At 40.2% G+C, this 25,627-nt stretch overlaps 2 protein-coding genes across 2 annotated transcripts; one reads left to right on the top strand and one right to left on the bottom strand.

Moving 5' to 3' along the window:
- Positions 1-9,155: 9,155 nt before the first annotated feature.
- LOC135211525 (uncharacterized) lies at positions 9,156-9,902 on the bottom strand. The gene has a single exon (XM_064244827.1). It carries the CDS (start codon positions 9,900-9,902, stop codon positions 9,156-9,158), a length of 747 nt encoding a protein of 248 aa, XP_064100897.1.
- Positions 9,903-17,210: 7,308 nt separating this feature from the next.
- LOC135211526 (uncharacterized) lies at positions 17,211-20,341 on the top strand. Its single transcript, XM_064244829.1, has 2 exons — positions 17,211-17,321; positions 18,237-20,341. Exon 2 carries the CDS (start codon positions 18,950-18,952, stop codon positions 20,339-20,341), a length of 1,392 nt encoding a protein of 463 aa, XP_064100899.1. The 5' UTR covers positions 17,211-17,321; positions 18,237-18,949.
- The last annotated feature ends 5,286 nt before the right edge of the window (positions 20,342-25,627 follow it).

A 25,627-nucleotide genomic window follows, 5' to 3' on the forward strand; every position in this document is an offset into this window, starting at 1 on the left:
AAACCATAAAACACAGAATAACAAACAATCCACTCAGTGCATGACTGACACAAAGACAGCCAACATCAACCTACATCACCCAACATCCAAAAGCAAAGCCCCGACTCTGACATCCTTCATCACTCCCCTCACCCCTCATGCACAGCATTCCTTCAGCCTCATGCATTAACAACACACTACTTCCCACTCGGAATTGGAACGGAATAAGGAAATGTTTTGTGGACCTCACAAGCTAACTGACTAGCAATCTTTTTCTCAGACTCATACCCTTCCTTCTTCTCATCTGTTGGCCTCTCTGACTTGCCAACACTCACTACTATTGCACTTTTCCTACCACTGAAGGGCACCTTAGGGTTTAAAAAGGTTGGACAACCTTACCACTTCAAAAGTTTTCTTTCCAATATCACACTCATCAACTCACGCATTATCACCAAATAAAGAACCATATCCTACCATTACCACCTTCTCACCATCCTGAGTTATGGGCTGCTCTGTGAGCAAGAGCCCGTGCTGACACAAGGTCAACTAAATCAAAAACAACAACAACCACCACCAAGATTCAGTCCTCCAGCAACCATCGCTGTGACCATGCCCTGGCAGATCTGGGCGAAACGTCAGAGAGAGAAAGAGAGAGAGAGAGAGAGAGAGAGAGAAACTTGTAACAGTAATATATGTATATAGCAGTAATAAAGATCATTCAATATGACTACACTGGATTTGACGATCCCCTTTGGCACGTTGCTTGCCAGTTTCAGCAACATTGAGAAATCCTTAATAAGGAAAATAGAGAAGACTCTATACAAAATTAATGGAGCTGATGCAGCAATCCTTTTAATAATAATAATAATAATAATAATAATAATAATAAATAATAATAATAATATAGAAGAAGATTGGATATAGAAGAAGATTGGTCAACATCTGGAATGAGAGGAATAACACCCCGAAACAGAGCAGAGGCTGGCAGACCAAGCAAGGAACATAAAGAAAAAGAACTGGCTCTCCCCAACAGAAAGAGAAGAACTGGAAAGGGAAATGTCACACGACAACGAATTACACGAAGACGAACTGAGAGACGATGCCACAGAAGACGACAGGGAGGACGAGGTATCAAACAACGACACACGAAGAAACACCGACGAAGTAACAGAGAGGACGGAATGGGTAGAAAAGATTAGACAATGGATGGAGCCAGATACAGAGAGAACAAAGATCCCCTCCATGAAAGCCTACAACACCAAGAAATTAAGGGAGAAAACAAGTGAGGTCAATGAAATACTGGGCATAATACAGACCACCAGTATCACAGAAACAAATAACTTGACATATGCAGGAGCAAGATTAGTAGCAGAACTGATGGGAATTCGAACACCAACACCACCAGCACAACCAACCCAACAGGAACCAAAACAGCAACCTCCTTGGAAAAGGCGCCTGGAAAAGCAAATCATGGTGATGAGATCTGACTTGAGTAAACTGAAAGAGATGGCAGAAAAAAGGCTAAGAAGCAAGAAAACAAGGGAGGAACTCAACGAGAAATACAAAGTACAAGAGAGGGGATTAAACAACACAATAGAAGATGTAAATCAGAGGCTTAAGGCCAAAGCACATAAGATCCAACGGTACATGAACAGGAATAAGGGATACCAACAGAACAAACTATTCGGAACCAACCAGAAAAGACTATACAGCCAACTAAGAGGGGAAGACAACCACCCAGAAATTCCTGAGGCCGAACCAAGTAAGAGACTCTGGGAAAACATATGGAGCAATCCGATATCACACAGCAAACATGCAACATGGCTCCAGGAAGTCAAGGAAGAAGAAACAGGGAGAATAAAACAAAGATTCACAGACATCACGACAGACACAGTAAGACACCAACTAAAGAAAATGCCAAACTGGAAAGCCCCAGGTTCCGATGAAGTCCATGGATACTGGCTCAAATACTTCAAGGCCCTACACCCACGAATAGCAGAACAACTCCAGCATTGTATCTCAAATCACCAAGCACCCAAATGGATGACCACAGGAAGAACATCCTTAGTACAAAAAGACAAGAGTAAGGGAAATATAGCCAGTAACTACAGGCCTATCACCTGCCTACCAATAATGTGGAAGTTACTAACAGTATCATCAGTGAAAGGCTATACAACTACCTAGAGGAGACAAACACCATCCCCCACCAACAGAAAGGCTGCAGAAGGAAGTGTAGGGCACAAAAGACCAGCTCTGAATAGACAAAATGGTAATGAAGAACAGTAGGAGAAGGAAAACCAACCTAAGCATGGCATGGATAGACTATAAGAAAGCCTTCGACATGATACCACACACATGGCTAATAGAATGCCTGAAAATATATGGGGCAGAGGAAAATACCATCAGCTTCCTCAAAAATACAATGCGCAACTGGAATACAATACTTACAAGCTCTGGAATAAGACTAGCAGAGGTTAATATCAGGATAGGGATCTTCCAGGGCGACTCACTGTCCCCACTACTCTTCGTAGTTAGCCATGATTCCCATGACACAAGTACTACAGAAGATGGATGCCGGGTACCAACTCAAGAAAAGAGGCAACAGAATCAACCATCTGATGTTCATGGACGACATCAAGCTGTATGGTAAGAGCATCAAGGAAATAGATACCCTAATCCAAACTGTAAGGATTGTATCTGGGGACATCAGGATGGAGTTTGGAATAGAAAAATGCGCCTTAGTCAACATACAAAAAGGCAAAGTAACGAGAACTGAAGGGATAAAGCTACCAGATGGGAGCAACATCAAACACATAGATGAGACAGGATACAAATACCTGGGAATAATGGAAGGAGGAGATATAAAAACACCAAGAGATGAAGGACACGATCAGGAAAGAATATATGCAGAGACTCAAGGCGATACTCAAGTCAAAACTCAATGCCGGAAATATGATAAAAGCCATAAACACATTGGGGCAGTGCCAGTAATCAGATACAGCGCAGAATAGTGGAATGGACGAAGGCAGAACTCCGCAGCATAGATCAGAAAAACCAGGAAACATATGACAATACACAAAGCACTACACCCAAGAGCAAATACGGACAGACTATACATAACACGAAAGGAAGGAGGGAGAGGACTACTAAGTATAGAGGACTGCGTCAACATCGAAAACAGAGCACTGGGGCAATATCTGAAAACCAGTGAAGACGAGTGGCTAAAGAGTGCATGGGAAGAAGGACTAATAAAAGCAGACGAAGACCCAGAAATATACAGAGACAGGAGAATGACAGAAAGAACAGAGGACTGGCACAACAAACCAATGCACGGACAATACATGAGACAGACTAAAGAACTAGCCAGCGATGACAATTGGCAATGGCTACAGAGGGGAGAGCTAAAGAAGGAAACTGAAGGAATGATAACAGCGGCACAAGATAGGCCCTAAGAACCAGATATGTTTCAAAGTACGATAGGACGGAAATAACATCTCTCCCATATGTAGGAAGTGCAATACGAAAAGTGAAACCATAAACCACATAGCAAGTGAATGCCCGGCACTTGCACAGAACCAGTACAAAAGAGGCATGATTCAGTAGCAAAAGCCCTCCACTGGAGCCTGTGCAAGAAACATCAGCTACTTGCAGTAATAAGTGGTACGAGCACCAACCTGAAGGAGTGATAGAAAACGATCAGGCAAAGATACTCTGGGACTATGGTATCAGAACGGATAGGGTGATACGTGCAAACAGACCAGACGTGACGTTGATTGACAAGGTCAAGAAGAAAGTATCACTCATTGATGTCGCAATACCATGGGACACCAGAGTTGAAGAGAAAGAGAGGGAAAAAATGGATAAGTATCAAGATCTGAAAATAGAAATAAGAAGGATATGGGATATGCCAGTGGAAATCGTACCCATAATCATAGGAGCACTAGGCACAATCCCAAGATCCCTGAAAAGGAATCTAGAAAAACTAGAGGCTGAAGTAGCTCCAGGACTCATGCAGAAGAGTGTGATCCTAGAAACGGTACACATAGTAAGAAGAGTGATGGACTCCTAAGGAGGCAGGATGCAACCCGGAACCCCATACTATAAATACCACCCAGTCGAATTGGAGGACTGTGATAGAGCAAAAAAAAAAAAAAAAAAAAAAAAAAAAAATTAATAATAATAATAATAATAATATGCATATGCAGGAGCAAGATTAGTAGCAGAACTGATGGGGATTCGAACACCAACACCACCAGCACAACCAACCCAACAGAAACCAAAACAGCAACCTCCTTGGAAAAGGCGCCTGGAAAAGCAAATCATGGTGATGAGATCTGACTTGAGTAAACTGAAAGAGATGGCAGAAAAAAGCTAAGAAGCAAGAAAACAAGGGAGGAACTCAACGAGAAATGCAAAGTACAAGAGAGGGGACTAAACAACACAATAGAAGATGTAAAACAGGGAGGCTTAATAAGGCCAAAGCACATAAGATCCAATGGTACATGAACAGGAATAAGGGATACCAACAGAACAAACTATTCGAACTAAGAGGGGAAGACAACCACCCAGAAATTCCTGAAGCCGAACCAAGTAAGAGACTCTGGGAAAACATATGGAGCAATCCGGTATCACACAACAAACATGCAACATGGCTCCAGGAAGTCAAGGAAGAAGAAACAGGGAGAATAAAACAAAGATTCACAGAGATCACGACAGACACAGTCAGGACACCAACTAAGAAAATGCCAAACTGGAAAGCCCCAGATCCCGATGAAGTCATGGATTACTGGATCAAAAACTTCAAGGCCCTACACCCACGAATAGCAGAACAAACTCCAGCATTGTATCTCAAATCACCATGCACCCAAAATGGATGACCACACGAAGCAACATCCTTAGTACAAAAAGACAAGAGTAAGGGAAAATATAGCCAGAACTACAGGCCTATCACCTGCCTACCAATAATGTGGAAGTTACTAACAGGGATCATCAGTGAAAGGCTATACAATTACCTAGAGGAGACAAACACCATCCCCCACCAACAAAAAGGCTGCAGAAGGAAGTGTAGGGGCACAAAAGACCAGTTCCTGATAGACAAAATGGTAATGAAGAACAGTAGAAGGAAAACCAACCTAAGCATGGCATGGATAGACTATAAAAAAGCCTTCGACATGATACCACACACATGGCTAACAGAATGCCTGAAAATATATGGGGCAGAGGAAAACACCATCAGCTTGCTCAAAAATACAATGCGCAACTGGAATACAATACTTTACAAGCTCTGGAATAAAGACTAGCATAGGTTTAATTATCAGGAGAGGGGATCTTCCAGGGCGACTCACTGTCCCACTACTCTTCGTAGTAGCCATGATCCCATGACAAAAGTACTACAGAAGATGGATGCCGGGTACCAACTCAAGAAAAGAGGCAACAGAATCAACCATTTGATGTTCATGGACGACATCAAACTGTATGGTAAGAGCATCAAGGAAATAGACACCCTAATCCAAACTGTAAGGATTGTATCTAGGGACATCAGGATGGAGTTTGGAATAGAAAAATGCGCCTTAGTCAACATACAAAAAGGCAAAGTAACGAGAACTGAAGGGATAAAGCTACCAGATGGGAGAGCATCAAACACATAGATGAGACAGGATACAAATACCTGGGAATAATGGAAAGAGGGGATATAAAACACCAAGAGATGAAGGACACGATCAGGAAAGAATATATGCAGAGACTCAAGGCGATACTCAAGTCAAAACTCAACGCCGGAAATATGATAAAAGCCATAAACACATGGGCAGTGCCAGTAATCAGAAACAGCGCAGGAATAGTCGAATGGACGAAGGCAGAACTCCGCAGCATAGATCAGAAAACCAGGAAACATATGACAATACACAAAGCACTACACCCAAGAGCAAATACTGACGACCTGAATATACATAACACGAAAAGGAAGGAGGGTGAAGAGGACTACTAAGTATAGGAGGTAAGGAACTGGCGTCAAACATCCGAGAACAGAGCACTGGGGCAATATCTGAAAACCAGTGAAGACGAGGGGTGTACCCGCTAAAAGAATGGTGCATGGGTGGAAGAAGGGCTTAATAAAAGTAGACGAAGACCCAGAAATCACCAGAGGACTAGGATAATGACAGACAGAAACAGAGGACTGGCACAACAAACCAATGCACGGACAATACATGAGACAGACTAAAGAACTAGCCAGCGATGACAATTGGCAATGGCTACAGAGGGGAGAGCTCAAGAAGGAAACTGAAGGAATGATAACAGCGGCACAAGATCAGGCCCTAAGAACCAGATATGTTCAAAGAACGATAGACGGAAATAACATCTCTCCCATATGTAGGAAGTGCAATACGAAAAATGAAACCATAAACCACATAGCAAGCGAATGCCGGCACTTGCACAGAACCAGTACAAAAAGAGGCATGATTCAGTGGCAAAAGCCTTCCACTGGAGCCTGTGCAAGAAACATCAGCTACCTTGCAGTAATAAGTGGTACGAGCACCAACCTGAGGGAGTGATAGAAAACGATCAGGCAAAGATCCTCTGGGACTATGGTATCAGAACTGATAGGGTGATACGTGCAAATAAACCAGACGTGACGTTGATTGACAAAGTCAAGAAGAAAGTATCACTCATTGATGTCGCAATACCATGGGACCCCAGAGTTGAAGAGAAAGAGAGGGAAAAAATGGATAAGTATCAAGATCTGAAAATAGAAATAAGAAGGATATGGGATATGCCAGTGGAAATCGTACCCATAATCATAGGAGCACTAGGCACGATCCCAAGATCCCTGAAAAGGAAGTCTAGAAAAAACTAGACGCTGAAGTAACTGCCAGGACTCATGCAGATGAGTGTGATCCATAGAAACGGCGCCACATAGTAAGAAAAAAGTGATGGACTCCTAAGGAGGAGGCAGGATGCAACCGGAACCCCATACTATAAATACCACCACCCAAGTCGAATTGGAGGACTGTGATAGAGCAAAAAAAAAAAAAAGTAATAATAATAATAATAATAATTGTGTTGTGTTAATGATAATGACAAAAGTAAAGAGTTGCTTGTGTATGTATGTATGGATGGATGGATGGATGGATGGTCCCTTCAAATTCCGGTAGTGATAAAGACGGCAACTTAACCTTATGCCATGGCCTAAACTCTGTTGCAATACTCCTCTGGGGTTTGGCTTCCATGCAAATGATTTTTAGTTTCTCCAAAACTTCAGTGCTCTCTGTGATGACTTGGTTGGCATGACGCCGCTTTGCAGTGAGCTGTGTTTCTATCAGGTCTTGCTCAGAGAACCCTTCTTCTCCAAGTTGAACTAAGTACTTAAAGTTGAGTTCTTCATACTTCTTTATTTGAGCTAAGACGATATGTCTCCAAGGTCGAGGACTCAACATCACTTGCCCTTTGAATCAAGTCACCAGCAGTTGTGCATAAATCCTTGCAGTTTTCCTCATAAAGTCGGAGGGAATATGCTAATTGTGTCGCAGACATTTTATGAGTTTAAAAGGTAACAAGACAAAATAATCCCTGGACAACAACACAGGCCTTAAAACATCCCGCTGGGGATGCCAATCTTCCTTTGTGGGAAATTTGTTTCGCTCAGTGGGAAGATCGAAGGAATATACTCTACAAAATTACAAGGGTAATTCCTTCCACTGAGTGTTCTCTAGTAGTAATTTAGTAAATGGTATAAAACGGGCTGTTAAGCACACAATTCTTCCGTGCGCCTAACGTGTTTTCAGACTTGTGCCAGAAAATCCAAAGGATTAATAATTGCTTGGTAAGCTTAAGTAGGCTAGTTAAATTCCGGTAAAAGTAATTCAGGTAAATGCAATTAATCTCAATAGGACTATGAATAAATCAAACCAAGGCCATAAAATTCCCAGGGTAGTTCAGTTTGGTCCCAGAATTCTATTAAGTTCCGACCCGGTTAAAGTAAAATTAAAGCAAACTAATCCCGAATAGTAATGCTAAGTAAACAGACAGACCTAATTTCGACTAAATTTATTACTACGCCCATATAATTATATAAGCCTTTGTAAAATTATTCAATCTGAGTCTATGCCTAATTAATTCTCACTAACTCCAATATTACAATAGCCTAACTATGTAAAAGGGCTTAAAATTTAGTCAAGGTAAAGAAAACAGTGTATTACGTCTTGAATAAGTAAGTTAAGTTAAATACGTAAGTTAAACGTTAAAAGACGAAACCGCTTCCTAACGAAAGTCCGTTGGCTCAAATCAGCCGTCCAATAATGGCGGTCTAGTCTTTGTGGAAAATTAGTATTTTGACCTACCTTCAAGTTAACCCAGTTTGGACACACACCTCTTAATTCACGTGTAACTAAAAACAAACAAATCCTATATTAATCAGCAACCCAGCGACCTCTAATCGCATTCGTGGAAATAAATTGGTACGTTGATAAGAAATGTTATTCCACTTACCGAATTTTCCGTCGACCGATCAGTGACGAAGGCTGTTAAAAGTTTTGGTTGCAGATAAGGATTTCAGATAGGATGATTTTGGTTTTTTAGGATAGGTACAAAACAGGAAAGGAGATCATACAAACCAATTATTTAAAGGGTTATGAATTTCTAAAACCCTACACTACGTAAATTAAACTTAAAAGGGCGAAGTCGCCGACCTAGTTGTCGCCTTCTTCGCTCGCCGTCCGTTTGAACAAGGCCCAAAAAACCCGCGCCCGACCTAAGCCTACCCCTTGAAAGGCCTATGTCAGGTCAATGGTTCTTATCACTCCCCACCCAAATCAATTAAATAATTTCTTAATAATTTGAAGAGGGACAGTTAAATCTATTTATTAAATCTATCTATCAAATATTTTAAATGCTAAGTAAAGTTAATCAAGTTATTCAAAATATAATATTAATTTTTCTGCAGAGCTTATACTAAAGAAAATGGGGGTGTAGTTTTACTTTTGTAGCTACTTAGCAGTGACTTCGTTAAGGTTAGAAAATGTATATGTACAAATAAATTTACAACATCCTCCCGGGGGAGATAACACAAAACACACAGTTTTGTGTTAGGTTAAACAGCTTCATCATTAATCAACTGCTGTACGAATCGCCTCGAGTTGGTGGCGGCTCTTCTCTTCGGTCTCTCTTCTGCTTGATAGCCTTCAGAATTTTGACTGTCTCCTAATTTTTAATTTTTTCTCCGCAGCTTCTACAGTATACATATCCTCTGGCTTAGAGACCTCCAGCGGGTAAAGTTTGTCAACTGACCTAGTTGTCTCTCCATTGCTGGTCTGTAGCTTCACAACTCTGACCAGTCCATCAGAGCTGGGCATCAGCTGAATGACCCTTGCCAATTTCCACATGCAATGAGGGGTGTCATTATGTACTAACACCACATCTACTTTAATCTTGGTTTGGAACGGTTGGGTTGGATCCCCGTTGAAATAGTGTCTATCTCTCAGGGACTGCAAGTATTCCTTCTCCCACTGTTCTTGGAATGCATGCATTACCTGAGATACAAACTTGAATCTCTCATTACATTGTTTGTGGTCAAGCTCAAAATCTGGGTCATTCATGTAGTCCCGGTCTATGGTAGTGGGTAACGAGTTTAACCGGTAGCCATACAACAGGTGAGAAAGGGTAAGGGCATCGACGGTATCTGGAGATGTAGCATCCACATATGTAAGAGGTCTATTGTTAATACGACGCTCTATCTCAGTGACAATGGTATTCAGTTCGTCAGAATTAATCCTCTTCTTTTTTGCCCCCTTGAATATAGCTTTCTTTAGTGCTGATTTGACACTGCCAACCATCCTCTCATAGAAGCCTCCTTGATGGGGTGCCCTAGGTGTGATGAATGTCCATTTACAATTTTCCCTAGTCAGTGTGGACTGTACGTCAAGTGTCATCATACAAAGACTGAATCAAGGAAGAGCCAGTTTTGAAGTTAGTGGCGTTGTCAGAAATCATTCGACGAGGGCAAGATCTTCGTGCAGTGAATCGCCTGAAGGAATTGAGAAAAGCAGTGCTGGTTAAGTCTTTTACCACTTCCAGGTGACAAGCTCGTGTTGAGGTACAAGTGAATACGACTATGTAAACCTTGTCTAGTTCTTTAGTGGCTGGATTGCAGATAAGAATTTGTCCAGTCAAATCTACTCCGGTCACCTCAAATGGCCGGAGACTGTTCACTCTGCAAGCCGGTAGAGGTGGCGGAGGAGGCCTGCGCAATGCAGGTCCTTCCAGACGGTTACATAGGTGACACTTCATTTTCATCTTCTTGACACACTGTCTCAGTCTTGGTATCCAGTATTCTTCTCTCACCTTGCAAATTGTGTCTTGAATGCCTGCATGAAGAACATTTTCATGTGCTTGAATGACTAAGTCCAGTCAAAGAAGAATTTGGAGGTAAAAGCAGAGGAAAATTTACTGCTATATGGAAGGTGGTCCGCATTTTGTAGTCTCCCAGTGCATCGCAAAAGTCCATTCTCATCCAGGAACAAGCCTAGGCTTTTAATTCTGGCTGGAATTTTGTGGGAATTCTTGTTAAGGTATGACAACTCCTCTGGGAAATACTGACTCTGTGTGAAGCCAATAAGAATTCGTAATGCTTCTGAGTTCTGTACTTCGACATTTTCAGAGTTTACGGGTCCCGAGTTCTTAGTTTTACGATTCCCAATGGTAAGTTTAAGGAGCCTAGTGAACTTAATTACTAGCTTAGTGACATTTATAAGTTTAGGAAGGGAAGCGAACCTACGGATCTCTATGGGAGAAGTAGCTTCTTCACTGACAACTGTAGTTAAAACTTACTTCAGGTGTTTCAGGTTGGGTAGCATGTAGATACATCTGCCTGCTCTGGCCACATCTCTGGGTTCGGGAGCCAATCTGGGCCATGGAACCAAATTTGACTTTTCTTAAACTGCCGCATGGAAATTCCCTCTAGAGGACAAGGTCTGCTGGGGTTTTCTTCACCAGGTACATAGAGGTACTTCACTTCAGTGACCTGACTTATCTCATTCACCCTGTTGCGGACATAGATGTTTTAGATTTGTTGTTCTGAATCCAGTGTAGGGCAACTTTACTGTCAGACCATATGACAGTGTCAGTAATCTTGACACCATCGGTAGTGAAAACGGTTCTGAGGTAGTCAGCTATTTTGACTGCACTATAGTTGGCAGTCAGCTCAAGTTGTGGTATGCTTTTCTTTTTGAGAGGGGCGACTCTTGCTTTAGAGAAAATTAGGTTCGCACCTGCGTGTTGGTCCATCAAATAGGCTGCAGCCCCATAGGCCTTTTCACTAGCATCACAGAATACGTGAAGAGAGTAGTTGGTCCCTCTGTTCGCTGTGAAGCTGGGAATTCTGGTATGATATGTTCTCGAGGTCTTTCTTGATCTTCGACCACTCTTCTTGAAGTTCTGGTGGCAAAACATCATCCCACCTTTTTAGATAGTTTCCAGATCTTTTGCATAAGAACTTTTGGCTCGTACAATTATGGGAGCAAACAATCCTAGAGGGTCAAATACTTTTGAAAGGTTGCTCAAAAGTAGCCGTTTGGTAAGCGGAGCTTCCTCAAAGGTAGGGGGTTTTATGCTTAAGTGGTCAGTCTTGTAGTTCCAATGAAGCCCTAGAACTTTGACAAGATCTGAGCCTTCTGTTGTTCCATCACCTTCTTGTTTTACCATTTCGTTGAAGGTTGGGTCCATTACTGATCCATTCTCTTAAAGGCAGGGCATTCCGGCATCTGACAGGACTTCCTTTTGCAACCTTGTAAAGGCTGTAGAGGCTGACTGTCGTTGGTAAGGAACCAATTAAGTTGTCCACATAAAATTTTGGTCTGAGGGAAACTAACTTCAGGTGAAGTGGGGTGAGTTTTCAAAGTGATGTTGCAAGGTTGACTGGAGTAAAAAATGGCGAGCAGGTGGCTCCAAAGAGAACTGATCTAAACCTATAGGCTTGAAGGTCCTTTTCATTGTTGTAAAGATCTTTTAGTCCAAATGGAAACGTGTAAATAATCCACGATACCTAGGTTGGAAGTACCTACCCGTAAGAAGGCTTTTGCTGATGACTGCCGATACCGCAAATGGGTCGAGACGGAATTTCAACAACAAGTCGGTTAAATGACTAGTCAAGGATGGGCAGAGTATAAGCAATCATTCAGGCTAGGGGCCTGCTTGTCCATCCGGGCACTTGCATCAAATACAATACGAATGGGCATTGTAGTTGAATCCTTAATCACAGGTAAATGGGGTAAATAATGGAACATTTGTCCGGTTTTGGTCTTCTTCTGGCACTGTTTCAATGAAGCCGAGAGACAGTTGTTCTTTGATGATCTGGTCATAAATTTCCAGATACTTATTAGTTTGTTTCAGCTTGTGAATAGAACTGTTCAGTCTTTTCCTCGAGAGTGCTAAGTTGGTAGGGAGTTGTTTCTTATCGACTTCCAGGGGAGAGATACCTCATATCGTCCTTCAACCATATTGATGGAATTCTTGAATTCTTCCAGTACAAATTTAATCCTCAGGTGACATATCTTGATCACACGATTCCGACTGATTCTAGGGTCCAAAGCTGTTGGATGGGGTCTTCACGAAATTTGCTATCAGACATCTCAAGTGGTATCTCTAGAGCAGCTTTGGAAGGTTCATCAACTGCTAGTCTCATTACAGTTACAGAATGAGCACTGATAGGGGTGTCATTATAGGCAGTTTACCAGCGACCAGATATCCTAAGGAGGACTTAATCAGGTTCACTCCGTTTGCTTGTGGAGAATGGATAAAGTCAAAGTAGTGATCTATGCCAACAAGCAGTTTCACCTGGTCAATCTGACTACTTGACAAGTTAGGATCAGCTAGGGTGACATTCTGGTCTCTTCAGTTCAGACACTATCTTACAGAGTCCACGAGGCCTAGCGCTCTGAGGTAGTTTAGGTACGACAATAGCCTTTAAAGTTACAAGGCTGTCATCGTTTACCCTGACAGGTACAGTGACGGTACTATATTCTCTAGGTTCTTTGGTATCCCAGAACCCACTGATGCTCAGCTGGACAGGATTGTCTCGTACAAGTTTACACTCTTTCCACTGGCTCTTTGTGTGATGAAGGTGCGTTGTGCCCCAGAATCAAACAGTGATCTAAGTTCCTTGGTGTTGCCGAGGGCGGACACAGCCCACTTTCATTAAGGCGGTAGGGAGAATTCCACTTGTTTGTGACTTTAAGTCTTTGTCACTGTCATTGTCTCCACAATAGTTCACAGCAGAGACCTCAGTTGAGGAGTCAGGGCACAATGCTGAATGGTGTAGTCCAGTTTTACACGACAGACATTTGTGGAACTTCACCATACAATCGGTGGTCTTATGGTTAGGTGAAGTGCATTTCACGCAACGATTTTGTGCGGTAAGTCTTGAAATGCGCTCTTGTGTGGTCTTGTAAATGTCACACTGGTAGGCTTTATGTTCTGGTCTATCACAGAATACACAACTTTTGAGTTCTAGCGGTCTTATTAGGCTGTCCTGGAGTGACAGAATACTCAGATTCGTCTTAAACTTCGTTTTTCTTAGGGGTGTAAGAACTAACCTGAGTTTGGTCTGATTACCTGGTCTATTGGAACTTGGTTAGGCTTCGGGTTTTCTTTTCTATGGGAGTAATCCTTGTTTCTTATCCCTGGGTTCAAAATCCAGGAAGACAAGGTCAGGATTATCTTTCCTAGCCCCTCTCTAATATCTAGGAGTGAGGGGTAGTCCTGTCCACACTTGTTTTGGATTTGTTCTTTCACCTTGCCAGGTAGTTTTGAAAAACTAGAGTCCAAGCGTCAGGTACAGTGATCCGAATTAGGCCTGTTTCTTTCTATTGCCTCTAACATATTGTTCAAGTTTAGTCCAGAAGCCACGTAGTGAATCCAGGTCTGCAGAAGGTTTAGGCAGGCCTGCTAGTTGACAAATTAGAGATGAGATTATTTTCTCTGGATTAGCATAAGTTTTCTTCAACAGGTCAATGGCGTCTAAATAGTTTTCATTCGTGACAAAATAATATTTCTATCAGAGTTAGAGCTTCACCCTTCAAACATCCCTTCAGGTAATTAAATTTGTCAACAGCTCTCAAGTCTGGACGAGAGTGAACGTTAGACTCGAAAAAACATCCCAAAAAGGGGGTGGCCATTCTTCCTCCATTCTGGTCCCTTCAAATTCCGGTAGTGATAAAGACGGCAACTTAACTTATGCCATGGCCTAAACTCTGTTGCAATACTCCTCTGGGGTTTGGCTTCCACATGCAAATTGATTTTTAGTTTCTCCAAAACTTCAGTGCTCTCTGTGATGACTTGGTTGGCATGACGCCGCTTTGCAGTGAGCTGTGTTCTATCAGGGTCTTGCTCAGAGAACCCTTCTTCTCCGAAGTTGAAACTAAGTACTTAAGTTTGAGTTCTTCATACTTCTTTATTTGAGACTCCTAGCCTAAGACGATATGTCTCCAAGGTCGAGGACTCAACATCACTTGCCCTTTTGAATCCAAGTCCACCAGCAGTTGTTGCATAAATCCTTGCAGTTTTTCCTCATAAGTCGGAGGGAATATGCTAATTGTTTGTCGCAGGACATTTTATGGTGTTTAAAAGGTAACAAGACAAAATAATTTCCCGCTGGACAACAACCACAGGCCTTAAAACATCCCGCTGGGGATGCCAATCTTCCTTGTGGGAAATTTGTTTTGCTCAGTGGGAAGATCGAAGGAATATACTCTACAAAATTACAAGGGTGTAATTCCTTCCACTGAGTGTTCTCTAGTAGTAATTTAGTAAATGGTATAAAACGGGCTGTTAAGCACACAATCTCCGTGCCCGCCTAACGTGTTTCAGACTTGTGCCAGAAAAATCCAAAGGATTAATAATTGCTTGGTAAGCTTAAGTAGGCTAGTTAAATTCCGGTAAAAGTAATTCAGGTAAATGCAATTAATCTCAATAGGACTATGAATAAATCAAACCAAGGGCCATAAAATTCCCAGGGTAGTTCAGTTTGGTCCCAGAATTCTATTTAAGTTCGACCCGGTTAAAGTAAATTAAAGCAAACTAATCCCGATAGTAATGCTAAGTAAACAGACAGACCTAATTTCGACTAAATTTATTACTACGCCCATATAATTATATAAGCCTTTGTAAAATTATTCAATCTGAGTCTATGCCTAATTAATTCTCACTAACTCCAATATTACAATAGCCTAACTATGTAAAAGGGCTTAAAATTTAGTCAAGGTAAAGAAAACAGTGTATTACGTCTTGAATAAGTAAGTTAAGTTAAATACGTAAGTTAAACGTTAAAAGACGAAACCGCTTCCTAACGAAAGTCCGTTGGCTCAAATCAGCCGTCCAATAATGGCGGTCTAGTCTTTGTGGAAAATTAGTATTTTGACCTACCTTCAGTTAACCCAGTTTGGACACACTCTTAATTCACGTGTAAACTAAAAACAAATCCTATATATTTAATCAGCAAACCCAGCGACCTCTAATCGCATTCGTGGAAATAAATTGGTACGTTGATAAGAAATGTTATTCCACTTACCGAATTTTCCGTCGACCGATCAGTGACGAAGGCTGTTTAAAAGTTTTTTGGTTGCAGATAAGGCTTTTCGGATAGGATGAGGTTTTAGGATAGGTACAAAACAGGAAAGATCATCATACAAACCAATTATTTAAAGGGTTATGAATTTCTAAAACCCTACACTACGTAAATTAAACTTAAAAGGGCGAAGTCGCCGACCTAGTTGTCGCCTTCTTCGCTCGCCGTCCGTTTGAACAAGGCCCAAAAAACCCGCGCCCGACCTAAGCCTACCCCTTGAAAAGGCCTATGTCAGGTCAATGGTTCTTATCACTCCCCAAATCAATTAAATAATTTCTTAAATAATTTGAAGGGACAGTTAAATCTATTTATTAAATCTCTTCTATCAAATATTTTAAATGCTAAGTAAAGTTAATCAAGTTATTCAAATATAATATTAAATTTTTCTGCAGAAGCTTATACTAAAGAAAATGGGGTATAGTTACTTTGTAGCTCTTAGCAGTGACTTCGTTAAAGGTTAGAAAATGTATATGTACAAATAAATTTACAACACTGTGGTTCCTGTTGTTTCTCACAACTTCGGGACAAATTCGTGCCTAAGGGACATGAGAGAGAGAGAGAGAGAGAGGGAGAGAGAGAGGAGAGCGAGAGAGAGAGAGAGAGAGAGAGAGAGAGAGAGAGAGAGAGAGCTATTTTTTAGTTCCTAAATATCCCAAAATACCATTTTCTATGAAGAAAATTTTTCTACTTTCATAGAAAATAGAGAAAAGTTTAATGGCTAACTATAGTAATCCCGTCTGCCTCGTGCCGAACTCTAAATCAAATAAAATCACTCTGATTATGAAGATATTTATGACGAAAAGCGTTACTAGTAATATAATGAAGATTTCTGCTTAATACTAAATAAAGGGCACTACGTGCTAGTTATACCAAATACCAAATATCGTTTTATCAAGTAATACTTTCAAGATTACGTACATTCGCTAGAGACACCTATGGATTGCTGAGAGAATCCGTGGTTGTTTGAAGACGAAACTATCATATCTTCTTTTAGCAAGACCACGTATAAATCCTGCATCGATACATATGATTACTATTAAACTTGACAAGGACACCTTTAAAGAACGTGAACAGTTTAACAAGGGGATCAAGTTCTAGTCTTATCTCCCGCTTGTCCACTTAGTATAATGGTGTTAGACAGCGAAAGATTGTATGTCCTTTCTTACGACTGTTATTCGTAAGCATTGTGGGTTCTACTTCTCTTCTCGTCTACAGGTATCTAGTTGAGTTGATTCTTCTTTAGAATAAGGGATTTGATTCAAACGGAGGAAGTTGAAACTTAACAGCTTTATTTCTTAACTCCATCACTAGAGTAGAGAGATGGTTTGGTCAGATGACCGCTCCGTTTCGTAACTAGAAGAGAACTAATAATACATGGCATCGTGTTGTAATGGGAAAAACATATTTCTTTAATTATTAGTGATTTATTTAGGAATTGATTCATCATCCTCCTCTAATATCTTTACACTGCTATTGTAAGTGATTGGAACTGTGAAATGTTTTCGTTTCTGTTGTGGACGAGTGTGGCAGTGTAGCCAGTCCCTTGTTTTGTTTTTCTCTCACTCGAGTATGGGAGGCTGCCCTGAATCTTTCGTCTGCGTTTTGTAACACTAGCAACCACATGTAAGAATCACGAATGCTCTCGAGTGTTAGGACGTCAACCGGTCCATTCTTCATTTTGGCTATTTTACCAAATTAATGATGCAAATGATTATCTATCCCTTGCGAGGTAAGCTTTTAAAGTTGTAATATTACCATTAGTTCATTAGATAGAACAGATCACTATCGTGGAAGAACAGTAGCAGACGAGAATTCAAGTGCAGAGTTGCCTGCCCAGTCAGACATGTTGCAGTGCCTTAACGAGAAAGGTTTTCATTGTCGTGAAAGATACTTCATGTTCATTAATTGTCATGAAGTTTTGCTGTGTTAGTTTGAGTTGTAACTTAGCGTTTGACAGGGTTGAAAACATTAAAAAAAGCAGTTATAAGTGTTTTGTTTGTATAAAGTTTTTGCAAATACCAGTGCCAAAGGGTACCTCTCATGGAAATTTCCACTGCTGAGCATGATCTTAGACTAGGCTATACAGTAATTTAAGAAGGCCTACCCTAGACTAATCCTGTTTGAATGAGGAATTATGAATATTTTTGATAAATAGTTAGGCTATATATGTATATAAATTCATGGAAAACTTAATTACATAGAACTTAGCCTGTACCCTCATTAAACGAACCTAACTTTGTGGCCTATTGTAACCTAGTCAAAAATCAGCCATGTAAACTTTGCATAGGCTATCCTTAATGATTTCTGAAGAAGCTTAGGCTAGACTATATCCTGTTTAAAGGCACCTTAGCCTAATTTTACCTCATTTTAGTTTTAAGTTTTTCTCAGAAATCTTTCAGGTAACCTTATCCATTGACATATATTGTGTACAAGTATTTAGTACTGTGTGGAGTAGAGTATCAAAAGGTTTACACTTATTAATTGATTCCATGTTTGATACTTATCCTATGAGAAAATCAATTCCATAATCTGTAGTTGTATATATTGAAAGTCTCAATATAAAGAGTTTTTTTTTTTTTGTAGTTTTAAACTGCGCTTGTATTGATTGCTGGAAATAAAAATTAAATAAAATGAATATTTCCAGGGATCTAGTCCAGGGGATCTAGTCCAAAGATCTAGTTCAGGAGTTCTGAAGACTAGGTTAATTAATCAAGTTCAGGAGACTAGGCCTGGGAGAAATTTGGCATGATGTAATGAGCAATAAAGAAACAAGCTGAATACCAGGAATTTTCTTCAATACCCCTAAAAATGGAATTCAGCACTTCAACTACCTCCCAGTGGGAAGACCTCACCTGGCCTCATCAGTAGTAAGACCCATACTCACAAGGAATATCATGGAATAGCAGGTAGGACAGGCCTACCCTATTTTCCAGGCAGCGTAAACGTCAGTCTTCATACCCACCGTGTCAACTATGACAGTACCATTCTCCGACCTGTGTCTCCAGGCAAGAAGACTGACAACAGTGCATATGTACAATAGTATTATTCTTCTCGTATCTTAATGTCGTGGCGGGGAAAATCCGCCCGTGACATTTGGTGGCAGCTGTGTTGGATCTGTAGCCCAGTGCTATTGATCCAGACCCACTGTGCCTATATATATTATGTAGGTCACTTATAATGTTTTGTCGTATTGTGTGCATTTCATTATACAATATTGTTGATTTTTGTCTGACTAAGGTCATGACTTAGTTACATGCATATTCATTATTTCTGTAGGGAGATGTATGTATGGCCTTGTCTCTTGATGTAGTTTACATTTTATTATTTAATTATATATGTGTTTGAAATATTGTAACAATGGCGACTGGTACTGATGAATCATATATTGATCTAATTCAATTAGAACAAGAAACACAACAAACATTACAGACAGTTAAGAGCTTCACTCAATCCTACCAGGACGTTTGGTCTCAAGTGGGAGACTTATCAAGTCAAATCAAGGACTTGGACCAGAAGTTGGTTGACATACAGGGTACAATACAACACTTAACACCCAACCGTAATAACACTCAACCCCCCATAATGTCTACACCACATACGTCTCACATTCCAGGTAATCCATTCTCATGTGACAACCTCAGTACCATAACAGGAACCCCACAATACGTACCCCCAATACCACCTTGTACAAATACTAAGTACCCACCACAAAACACAACTACTATCACAAGTACAGTACCCTTAATACCCATAAATGTCTCATCAACACCACCTAACCCTGCAGTGGTAATACAACCTCCTACACACCATCTACATATACCTAATCCATCATCAGGTAACTCTTGTCAAAACCTTCATACCAGTCAGTCAAACCCATTCATTTTGCAGCAAGGTCAACAGACTGTAATAACCAATCCTTTCTTTGGACCACAGCCTACTTATCCCTTTACTAATACCAATCCATTCTTTTATTCAATAAATACTCCAGTAGCAATTCCTCAGAGTGTACCAGTGTTAAAGCCGAAAGATGTAGCCCTCCTCAAACTTTCTGAACTCAAGGGAGTTCTTGCTGACAACAGACTTAATACTTTTTTTAGACAAGTAGAGTCATGCACTAGCTCAGATGACAGGAGAATAGAAGTGGCAATGGCACGGGCCGAACCGGATATAGCTACGTTCTTGACAGCAGCGTTAGTAAAACAGGGTAATAATCTACCTTGGGATGAGATTAAGAAACTTATGAAGAAGCAGTTTATTGGCTCAGCCACTCTGTTACAGGCATGGCAAGAGATTACTGCCATGACTTACTATTTTGATGAACCTCCTAGTTCCTTTATTAATAAATTACAGTGTAAAATCTCAGCTTTAACTTTGAAATTCCCCAATGATCCAATTCCAACATCAGATAAATTCCTTAAGACAAAGGTTTATAAGGGATTGAATTCACAGGCCCAAGCCAAACTAGTTGATTTCTTAGCAGACCATATTCCGTTGGAAAATTTCATGACATGGGCCGAAGAAGAATATTATAGGGCTCAAGGAATGAATGGGAATAGAGTCTTGCCAATTTCAGGCACTGGGAACCCTCAGTCATCAACCCCAGTAACAGGTGTTCAACAGGGGGAAATACAAAGAAGTGAGCTAGATAATTTAAGAAAGAAGCTTGAAGAGTTAAATAAAAAAACTGGAGAAAGTAACATACAGAACAAAAGAGTAATAGTAAATATTGTGCCTTTGCAGAGTGACTGACCACAATCTGTCTGATTGTCTCTTGATCCTCCAAAGGGTGTTTGTTTTGATTGTTTCCAACAAAATAGTAGGAGAGGTCATGTAGGATGTCCAGGAAAAGTAGGTATAAGATGACTAGGGAGTCCAGCACGAGCTCCTACTATCAGTCTGGTGGTCAATGATAACATGATTGAAGCTTTAGTTGATACAGGTAGCTGTGCCAGTATAGTTAAGAAATCCTTTGTGGAAAGCTTAGGTTTGAAGCCTGCCAAGATGAGAAATTTACCAAGGTTAACGGGAGTCACCCAGGCAGTTGTACCAGTACTAGGATCTGTTTATTTAAATATTCATAGTGGCACTAGAGTTGTTACTCACTTATTTTTTATTGTGCCAGACAACTTGTTAGATACAGAAATTCTATTGGGCACAGATTTGCTTGGGGTTGCTCGTCTAACATGGGATCGTAAAAAGGGTATAGTAATTTGGGATAATATTACATATCATGTGCGGCTTCTTAAACTGAGACCTTCCACAAGGAGAATTAGGAATCTCAAAACTATTCAGCCATTAAACCTTGGAGTAGATGAGATAAGATTAAAGAGAAAAATTATCCTACCTCCCTCTTCTGCAGGTATTTATGCAATTTCTGTAAATGAATTAAAAGATACAATACTCGCAATATACCTCAGAATTAAAAGCCTTATGGTGCTAACGAAGGGCTTTGTGTCTTAAAGTCAATGATAATCAGGAAGTACATATACCTCTCATAAATAGTTACAAGGGTGTAGTTAAGTTGAAAATAGGAACACTGATAGGTACTTACAATAAGATTGATGAAAGGGACATCATTTCAGTAGCTCCGACATGTCGAAAGATTGAAATTAGGAATGAGCTGATACCTGAAAGCATGCGTGTTGTACCAGAACAAGGATGCACTAGAGAGAAAAAGCTAGAAAATTTGATTGCACAGCAAGATTGGTCACATTTAGATGATGAACAGCAGCCCAATAAAGAATCTAGTCATGAAAAATCACCAAGTTTTCATAGTGGAGAGTAATGAAATAGGAAAATTCATGGGAGTTCAGGGACATATTAATGTTAGTGATTCTGAACCAGTTAGGTCACCCATGTATAGATACCCTGAGAAAGCCAAGCAGCTTATTGCAAATATGTTGGATGATATGGAAGCTAAAGATATAATTGAGCCATCCACAGCTGCATGGTTAAGTCCATAGTCTTGGTAAGGAAACCAGACAATTTTCAAAGGATGTGCTTGGACTATCGAAAAGTCAATACCCACTTCAAACTGACATCCATCCTTTGCCTAGGTTAGAAGAGTTAGTCGAGTCAGCATCAGGGAATCAATTTTTAGCTTCATTGGCATGAAAGACGCTTATTATCAAGTAGAATTAGATGAAGATAGTAGAGATCTGACAACGTTTAGTGATGGAGTCTCCTTATATAGGTTTAAGAGGTTACCGTTTGGTTTGAGTTGCAGCCCAGCTATATTTTCAAGGGTAATATGGTAATAATCTTGGCTCCATTACTAAAAAAGGGATACATAAAAGAATTATTTAGATGATAATTGTAATATGGGCACCCACTTGGAAGAATTAATTGAAAGATTAGAAGAGCTGTTCAAATTATTTAGTGAAAAGGGTGTGAAATTAAACATCAAGAAGTGTCAGTTTGCACAAAAAGAGATTAAATTTCTTGGCCATATAATATCCAAAGAAGGATGTAAGCCTTGTCCTGACAACATAAGTGCCATCAGAGATATGAAAGCTCCTACTGATGTCAAAGAAACTAGAAGATTTTTAGGAATGTGCGGATTTTATCGCAAGCACATACAAAATTTTGCTAAAATTGCTGTCCCCTTAACCAATCTTTTAAGAATGAAAGAGCCATTTGCATGGACACCAGAGTGTCAGTCTAGTTTTGAGCAGTTGAAACAGCTCCTTATGACAGCTCCTTTGCTCATAAAAGCAGACATGACAAGACCTTTTCAGTTATTCACAGATGCTAGTCTGAATCATGTAGGTGCAGTACTGATGCAGGAGAGTGATGGCCTTTTGAAACCTGTTGGATACTTTTCAAAGAAATTGAAGCCGGTTAGAACAGAGATATCTACTACTGATAGGGAAGCCTTGGCTATTGTGTTAGCATGTAGGCGGTTCATCATTTTCTTTGGGGTGTTCCATTTACCATTCACACAGACCATCAGCCTCTTGTGTCAGTATTCAAAAGAAAGACAAAGTCACCTAGGATGAATAGATGGATTATTGAAATGCAAGATTATCGCTTCAAAGTTGTGTATAGGCCAGGAAAGCACAATGAGGTAGCTGATCAGTTAAGTAGGCCAGTTAGGGCAATCTTTCACAATAAATCAAGACAATTATCTTGGGTTGAGTAAGAAGAATACAAGGCTAAGCAGATAGGTGAAACAAGATGGGGTGAATTAATTGCATACTTAGAAGGAGGAAAATTGCCTAGGAAGAAGTTTCCCAGAGCATTCATCCATCAGTTTATGCTGTATGAAGGCTTGTTATATCTGAGTGCTGACAAGCATGACAATAGTATTCAGTTAAGACTTGTGGTACCGCAGGAGCTTAGGAAAGCTGCTTTGAAGTTTGTCATGAGTCTGTTGTTTAGTCATTTAGGGAGAAGGAAAACTATTGATGCTCTGGAGAACTTATTTCTATTGGCCTTCACTTAGATCTGATGTGGTTAAGTTGTTAAAGAATGCATTACATGTCAGGTTCATAAAGACAGTCCATCCTTACAGCAGAAATTCCAAGAACTTCCACCAGTACATAAACCCTTGGAGCGTATCAGTATTGATTTGACAGATATGATGTCTGGTGCAAATGGGTACCGTTATGTGCTTACAGTGATTGATCATTATTCACGCTTTGTGAAGTTCTACCCACTGAGAAATAAGACTACAGAAGTGGTCAGTAAGAATTTTCAGAAATATTTACATGATTTTGGAATGGTTCCAGGGTGTGTAATTCTTGACAATGGTCTGAATTCACATCACAACAGTTTAGAGATCTTTGCCAAAAGCACAATATAAATACTGGTTTCATCACACCATACCATCCGGAAGGTAACAGCATATCAGAAAGAATGCATAGGACTATGAAGACCCTATTGAATGTCATGTGTCAGGGTCATCCTTATCAGTGGCCAACCTATTTAGGCGAAACCCAACGAGTCCTTAATTGTGCTGTCCACGCAACAACAGGTGAACAGCCACATTATGTCTTCTTTAGCAGGAGACCTGCTAGACAAATAATAACTACATTACCGTCAATTGATGATGAAGTGAGTGATTCCGATATCGCCAAAGTTCATGAGATAATCCAAAAGACCCACTTAGAGAGGTCAAAAATATTTTTAAGTATAGCTAACCGAAAGCGAGTGAATACGAGTGTTGAAAAGAATTCACTAGTGGGTCAGAAATGAGACTCAAATACCTGGTACTAGTCGAAAGAGTTAAATGTTAAGTGGCTCGGACCCTATAGAGTGGTAGAAGTTGTGCGAGATGGATCCACTTATGTGTTGAAAAATTTGTTTGATGATACAATCGTAGAACGAGCTGCGAATAAGCTAAAGCCATTCCACGGTGATGAAGATGGTTAGTTACCATGAAAGAGCACTCTGAAAATGTGCTTTATGATATAGTAACTGAAGGAGTTCGTACAAGAGGTGCTAGGAATATTGTGCCTCCCTCACGTCTCATTGAAGAGATATAGACTCTGTGTGATGATGTACAGTACTGTAATTTTGTATGTGTTTTGTATTTTTTTTCTTAGTTTGAGATTGATGAAAATGTAATTTTTTTCTGTTCGCAGTGGCCAGTAATGTGAAAACTTTATAGTGTTGAAGTAATGAACAAAGGTATAATGTAAAACATTTTGTACAAGAATTCATTCATAGTGCCCTGGCGGTTGGGAATGCAATTGTGTCTTATGGGTCTTGTCTTATAGGAAATTGTCAGAGTTTTGCTCTTGTAGTACTGGTTTGGTACATCTTAGAGGATAGAGTACACCACTTTCCAAACCCCTTCCCCGAGATTCAAGTTTAGAGTCGTTCTAGCCAATAGCTCTGGTGAGTTTGATAATCATTAGGACGCCATCAATAGAAGTAAATTCTCTCTACACATGTGGAGCACTCTTTTGTGTTGCAGAGTGATGACATCCTGTGTAAGTGGAGTCAATCTAACCCCAGTATTAGGCTAGGCAAAGCTATTAGGAAAGCTGATTGAATGCACACCTATAGGGTAGTGTCCCCATTTAGTACTCAAGTATATCCTGTTTTATGTTGTTGCAAGAGCCCCTTTAGTCTCTAGTTGAGATCATTGCTTGTTTCTACTGTACAAGACCTGTTTTTCCGCAGTCGCAGACCCATCTAAGGAGCTGTTTGGTTCCGTTAGGAAAAGTTGTCCTTGATATTAGAGTGGACATGAATCAATTCTTCCCCGAGGGAAAAGCTTTGTAATGGGAAAAACATATTTCTTTAATTATTAGTGATTTATTTAGGAATTGATTCATCATCCTCCTCTAATATCTTTACACTGCTATTGTAAGTGATTGGAACTGTGAAATGTTTTCGTTTCTGTTGTGGACGAGTGTGGCAGTGTAGCCAGTCCCTTGTTTTGTTTTTCTCTCACTCGAGTATGGGAGCGCTGCCCTGAATCTTTCGTTCTGCGTTTTGGTAAACACTAGCAAACAATGTAAGAATCACGAATCCTGCTCGAGTGTTAGGACGTCAACCGGTCCATTCTTCATTTTGGCTATTTTTTACCAAAATTAATGATGCAAATGATTATCTATCCCTTGCGAGGTAAGCTTTTTAAAGTTGTAATATTACCATTAGTTCATTAGATAGAACAGATCACTATCGTGGAAGAAACAGTAGCAGACGAGAATTCAAGTGCAGAGTTGCCCTGCCCAAGTAGCATGTTGCAGTGCCTTAACGAGAAAGGTTTTCATTGTCGTGAAAGATACTTCATGTTCATTAATTGTCATGAAGTTTTGCTGTGTTAGTTTGAGTTGTAACTTAGCGTTTGACAGGGTTGAAAACATTAAAAAAAGCAGTTATAAGTGTTTTGTTTGTATAAAGTTTTTGCAAATACCAGTGCCAAAGGGTACCTCTCATGGAAATTTCCACTGCTGAGCATGATCTTAGACTAGGCTATACAGTAATTTAAGAAGGCCTACCTAGACTAATCCTGTTTTGAATGAGGAATTATGAATATTTTTGATAAATAGTTAGGCTATATAGTATATAAATTCATGGAAC

The sequence above is a fragment of the Macrobrachium nipponense genome, chromosome 4 (genome assembly GCF_015104395.2).
Source record: "Macrobrachium nipponense isolate FS-2020 chromosome 4, ASM1510439v2, whole genome shotgun sequence".
Taxonomy (NCBI): domain Eukaryota; kingdom Metazoa; phylum Arthropoda; class Malacostraca; order Decapoda; family Palaemonidae; genus Macrobrachium; species Macrobrachium nipponense.

What these genes read in the sequence shown, in the direction of transcription:
- LOC135211525 (XM_064244827.1), bottom strand. Translation starts at nt 9,902, where the DNA reads ATGACACTTGACGTACAGTCCACACTGACTAGGGAAAATTGTAAATGG.
- LOC135211526 (XM_064244829.1), top strand. Translation starts at nt 18,950, where the DNA reads ATGGCGACTGGTACTGATGAATCATATATTGATCTAATTCAATTAGAA.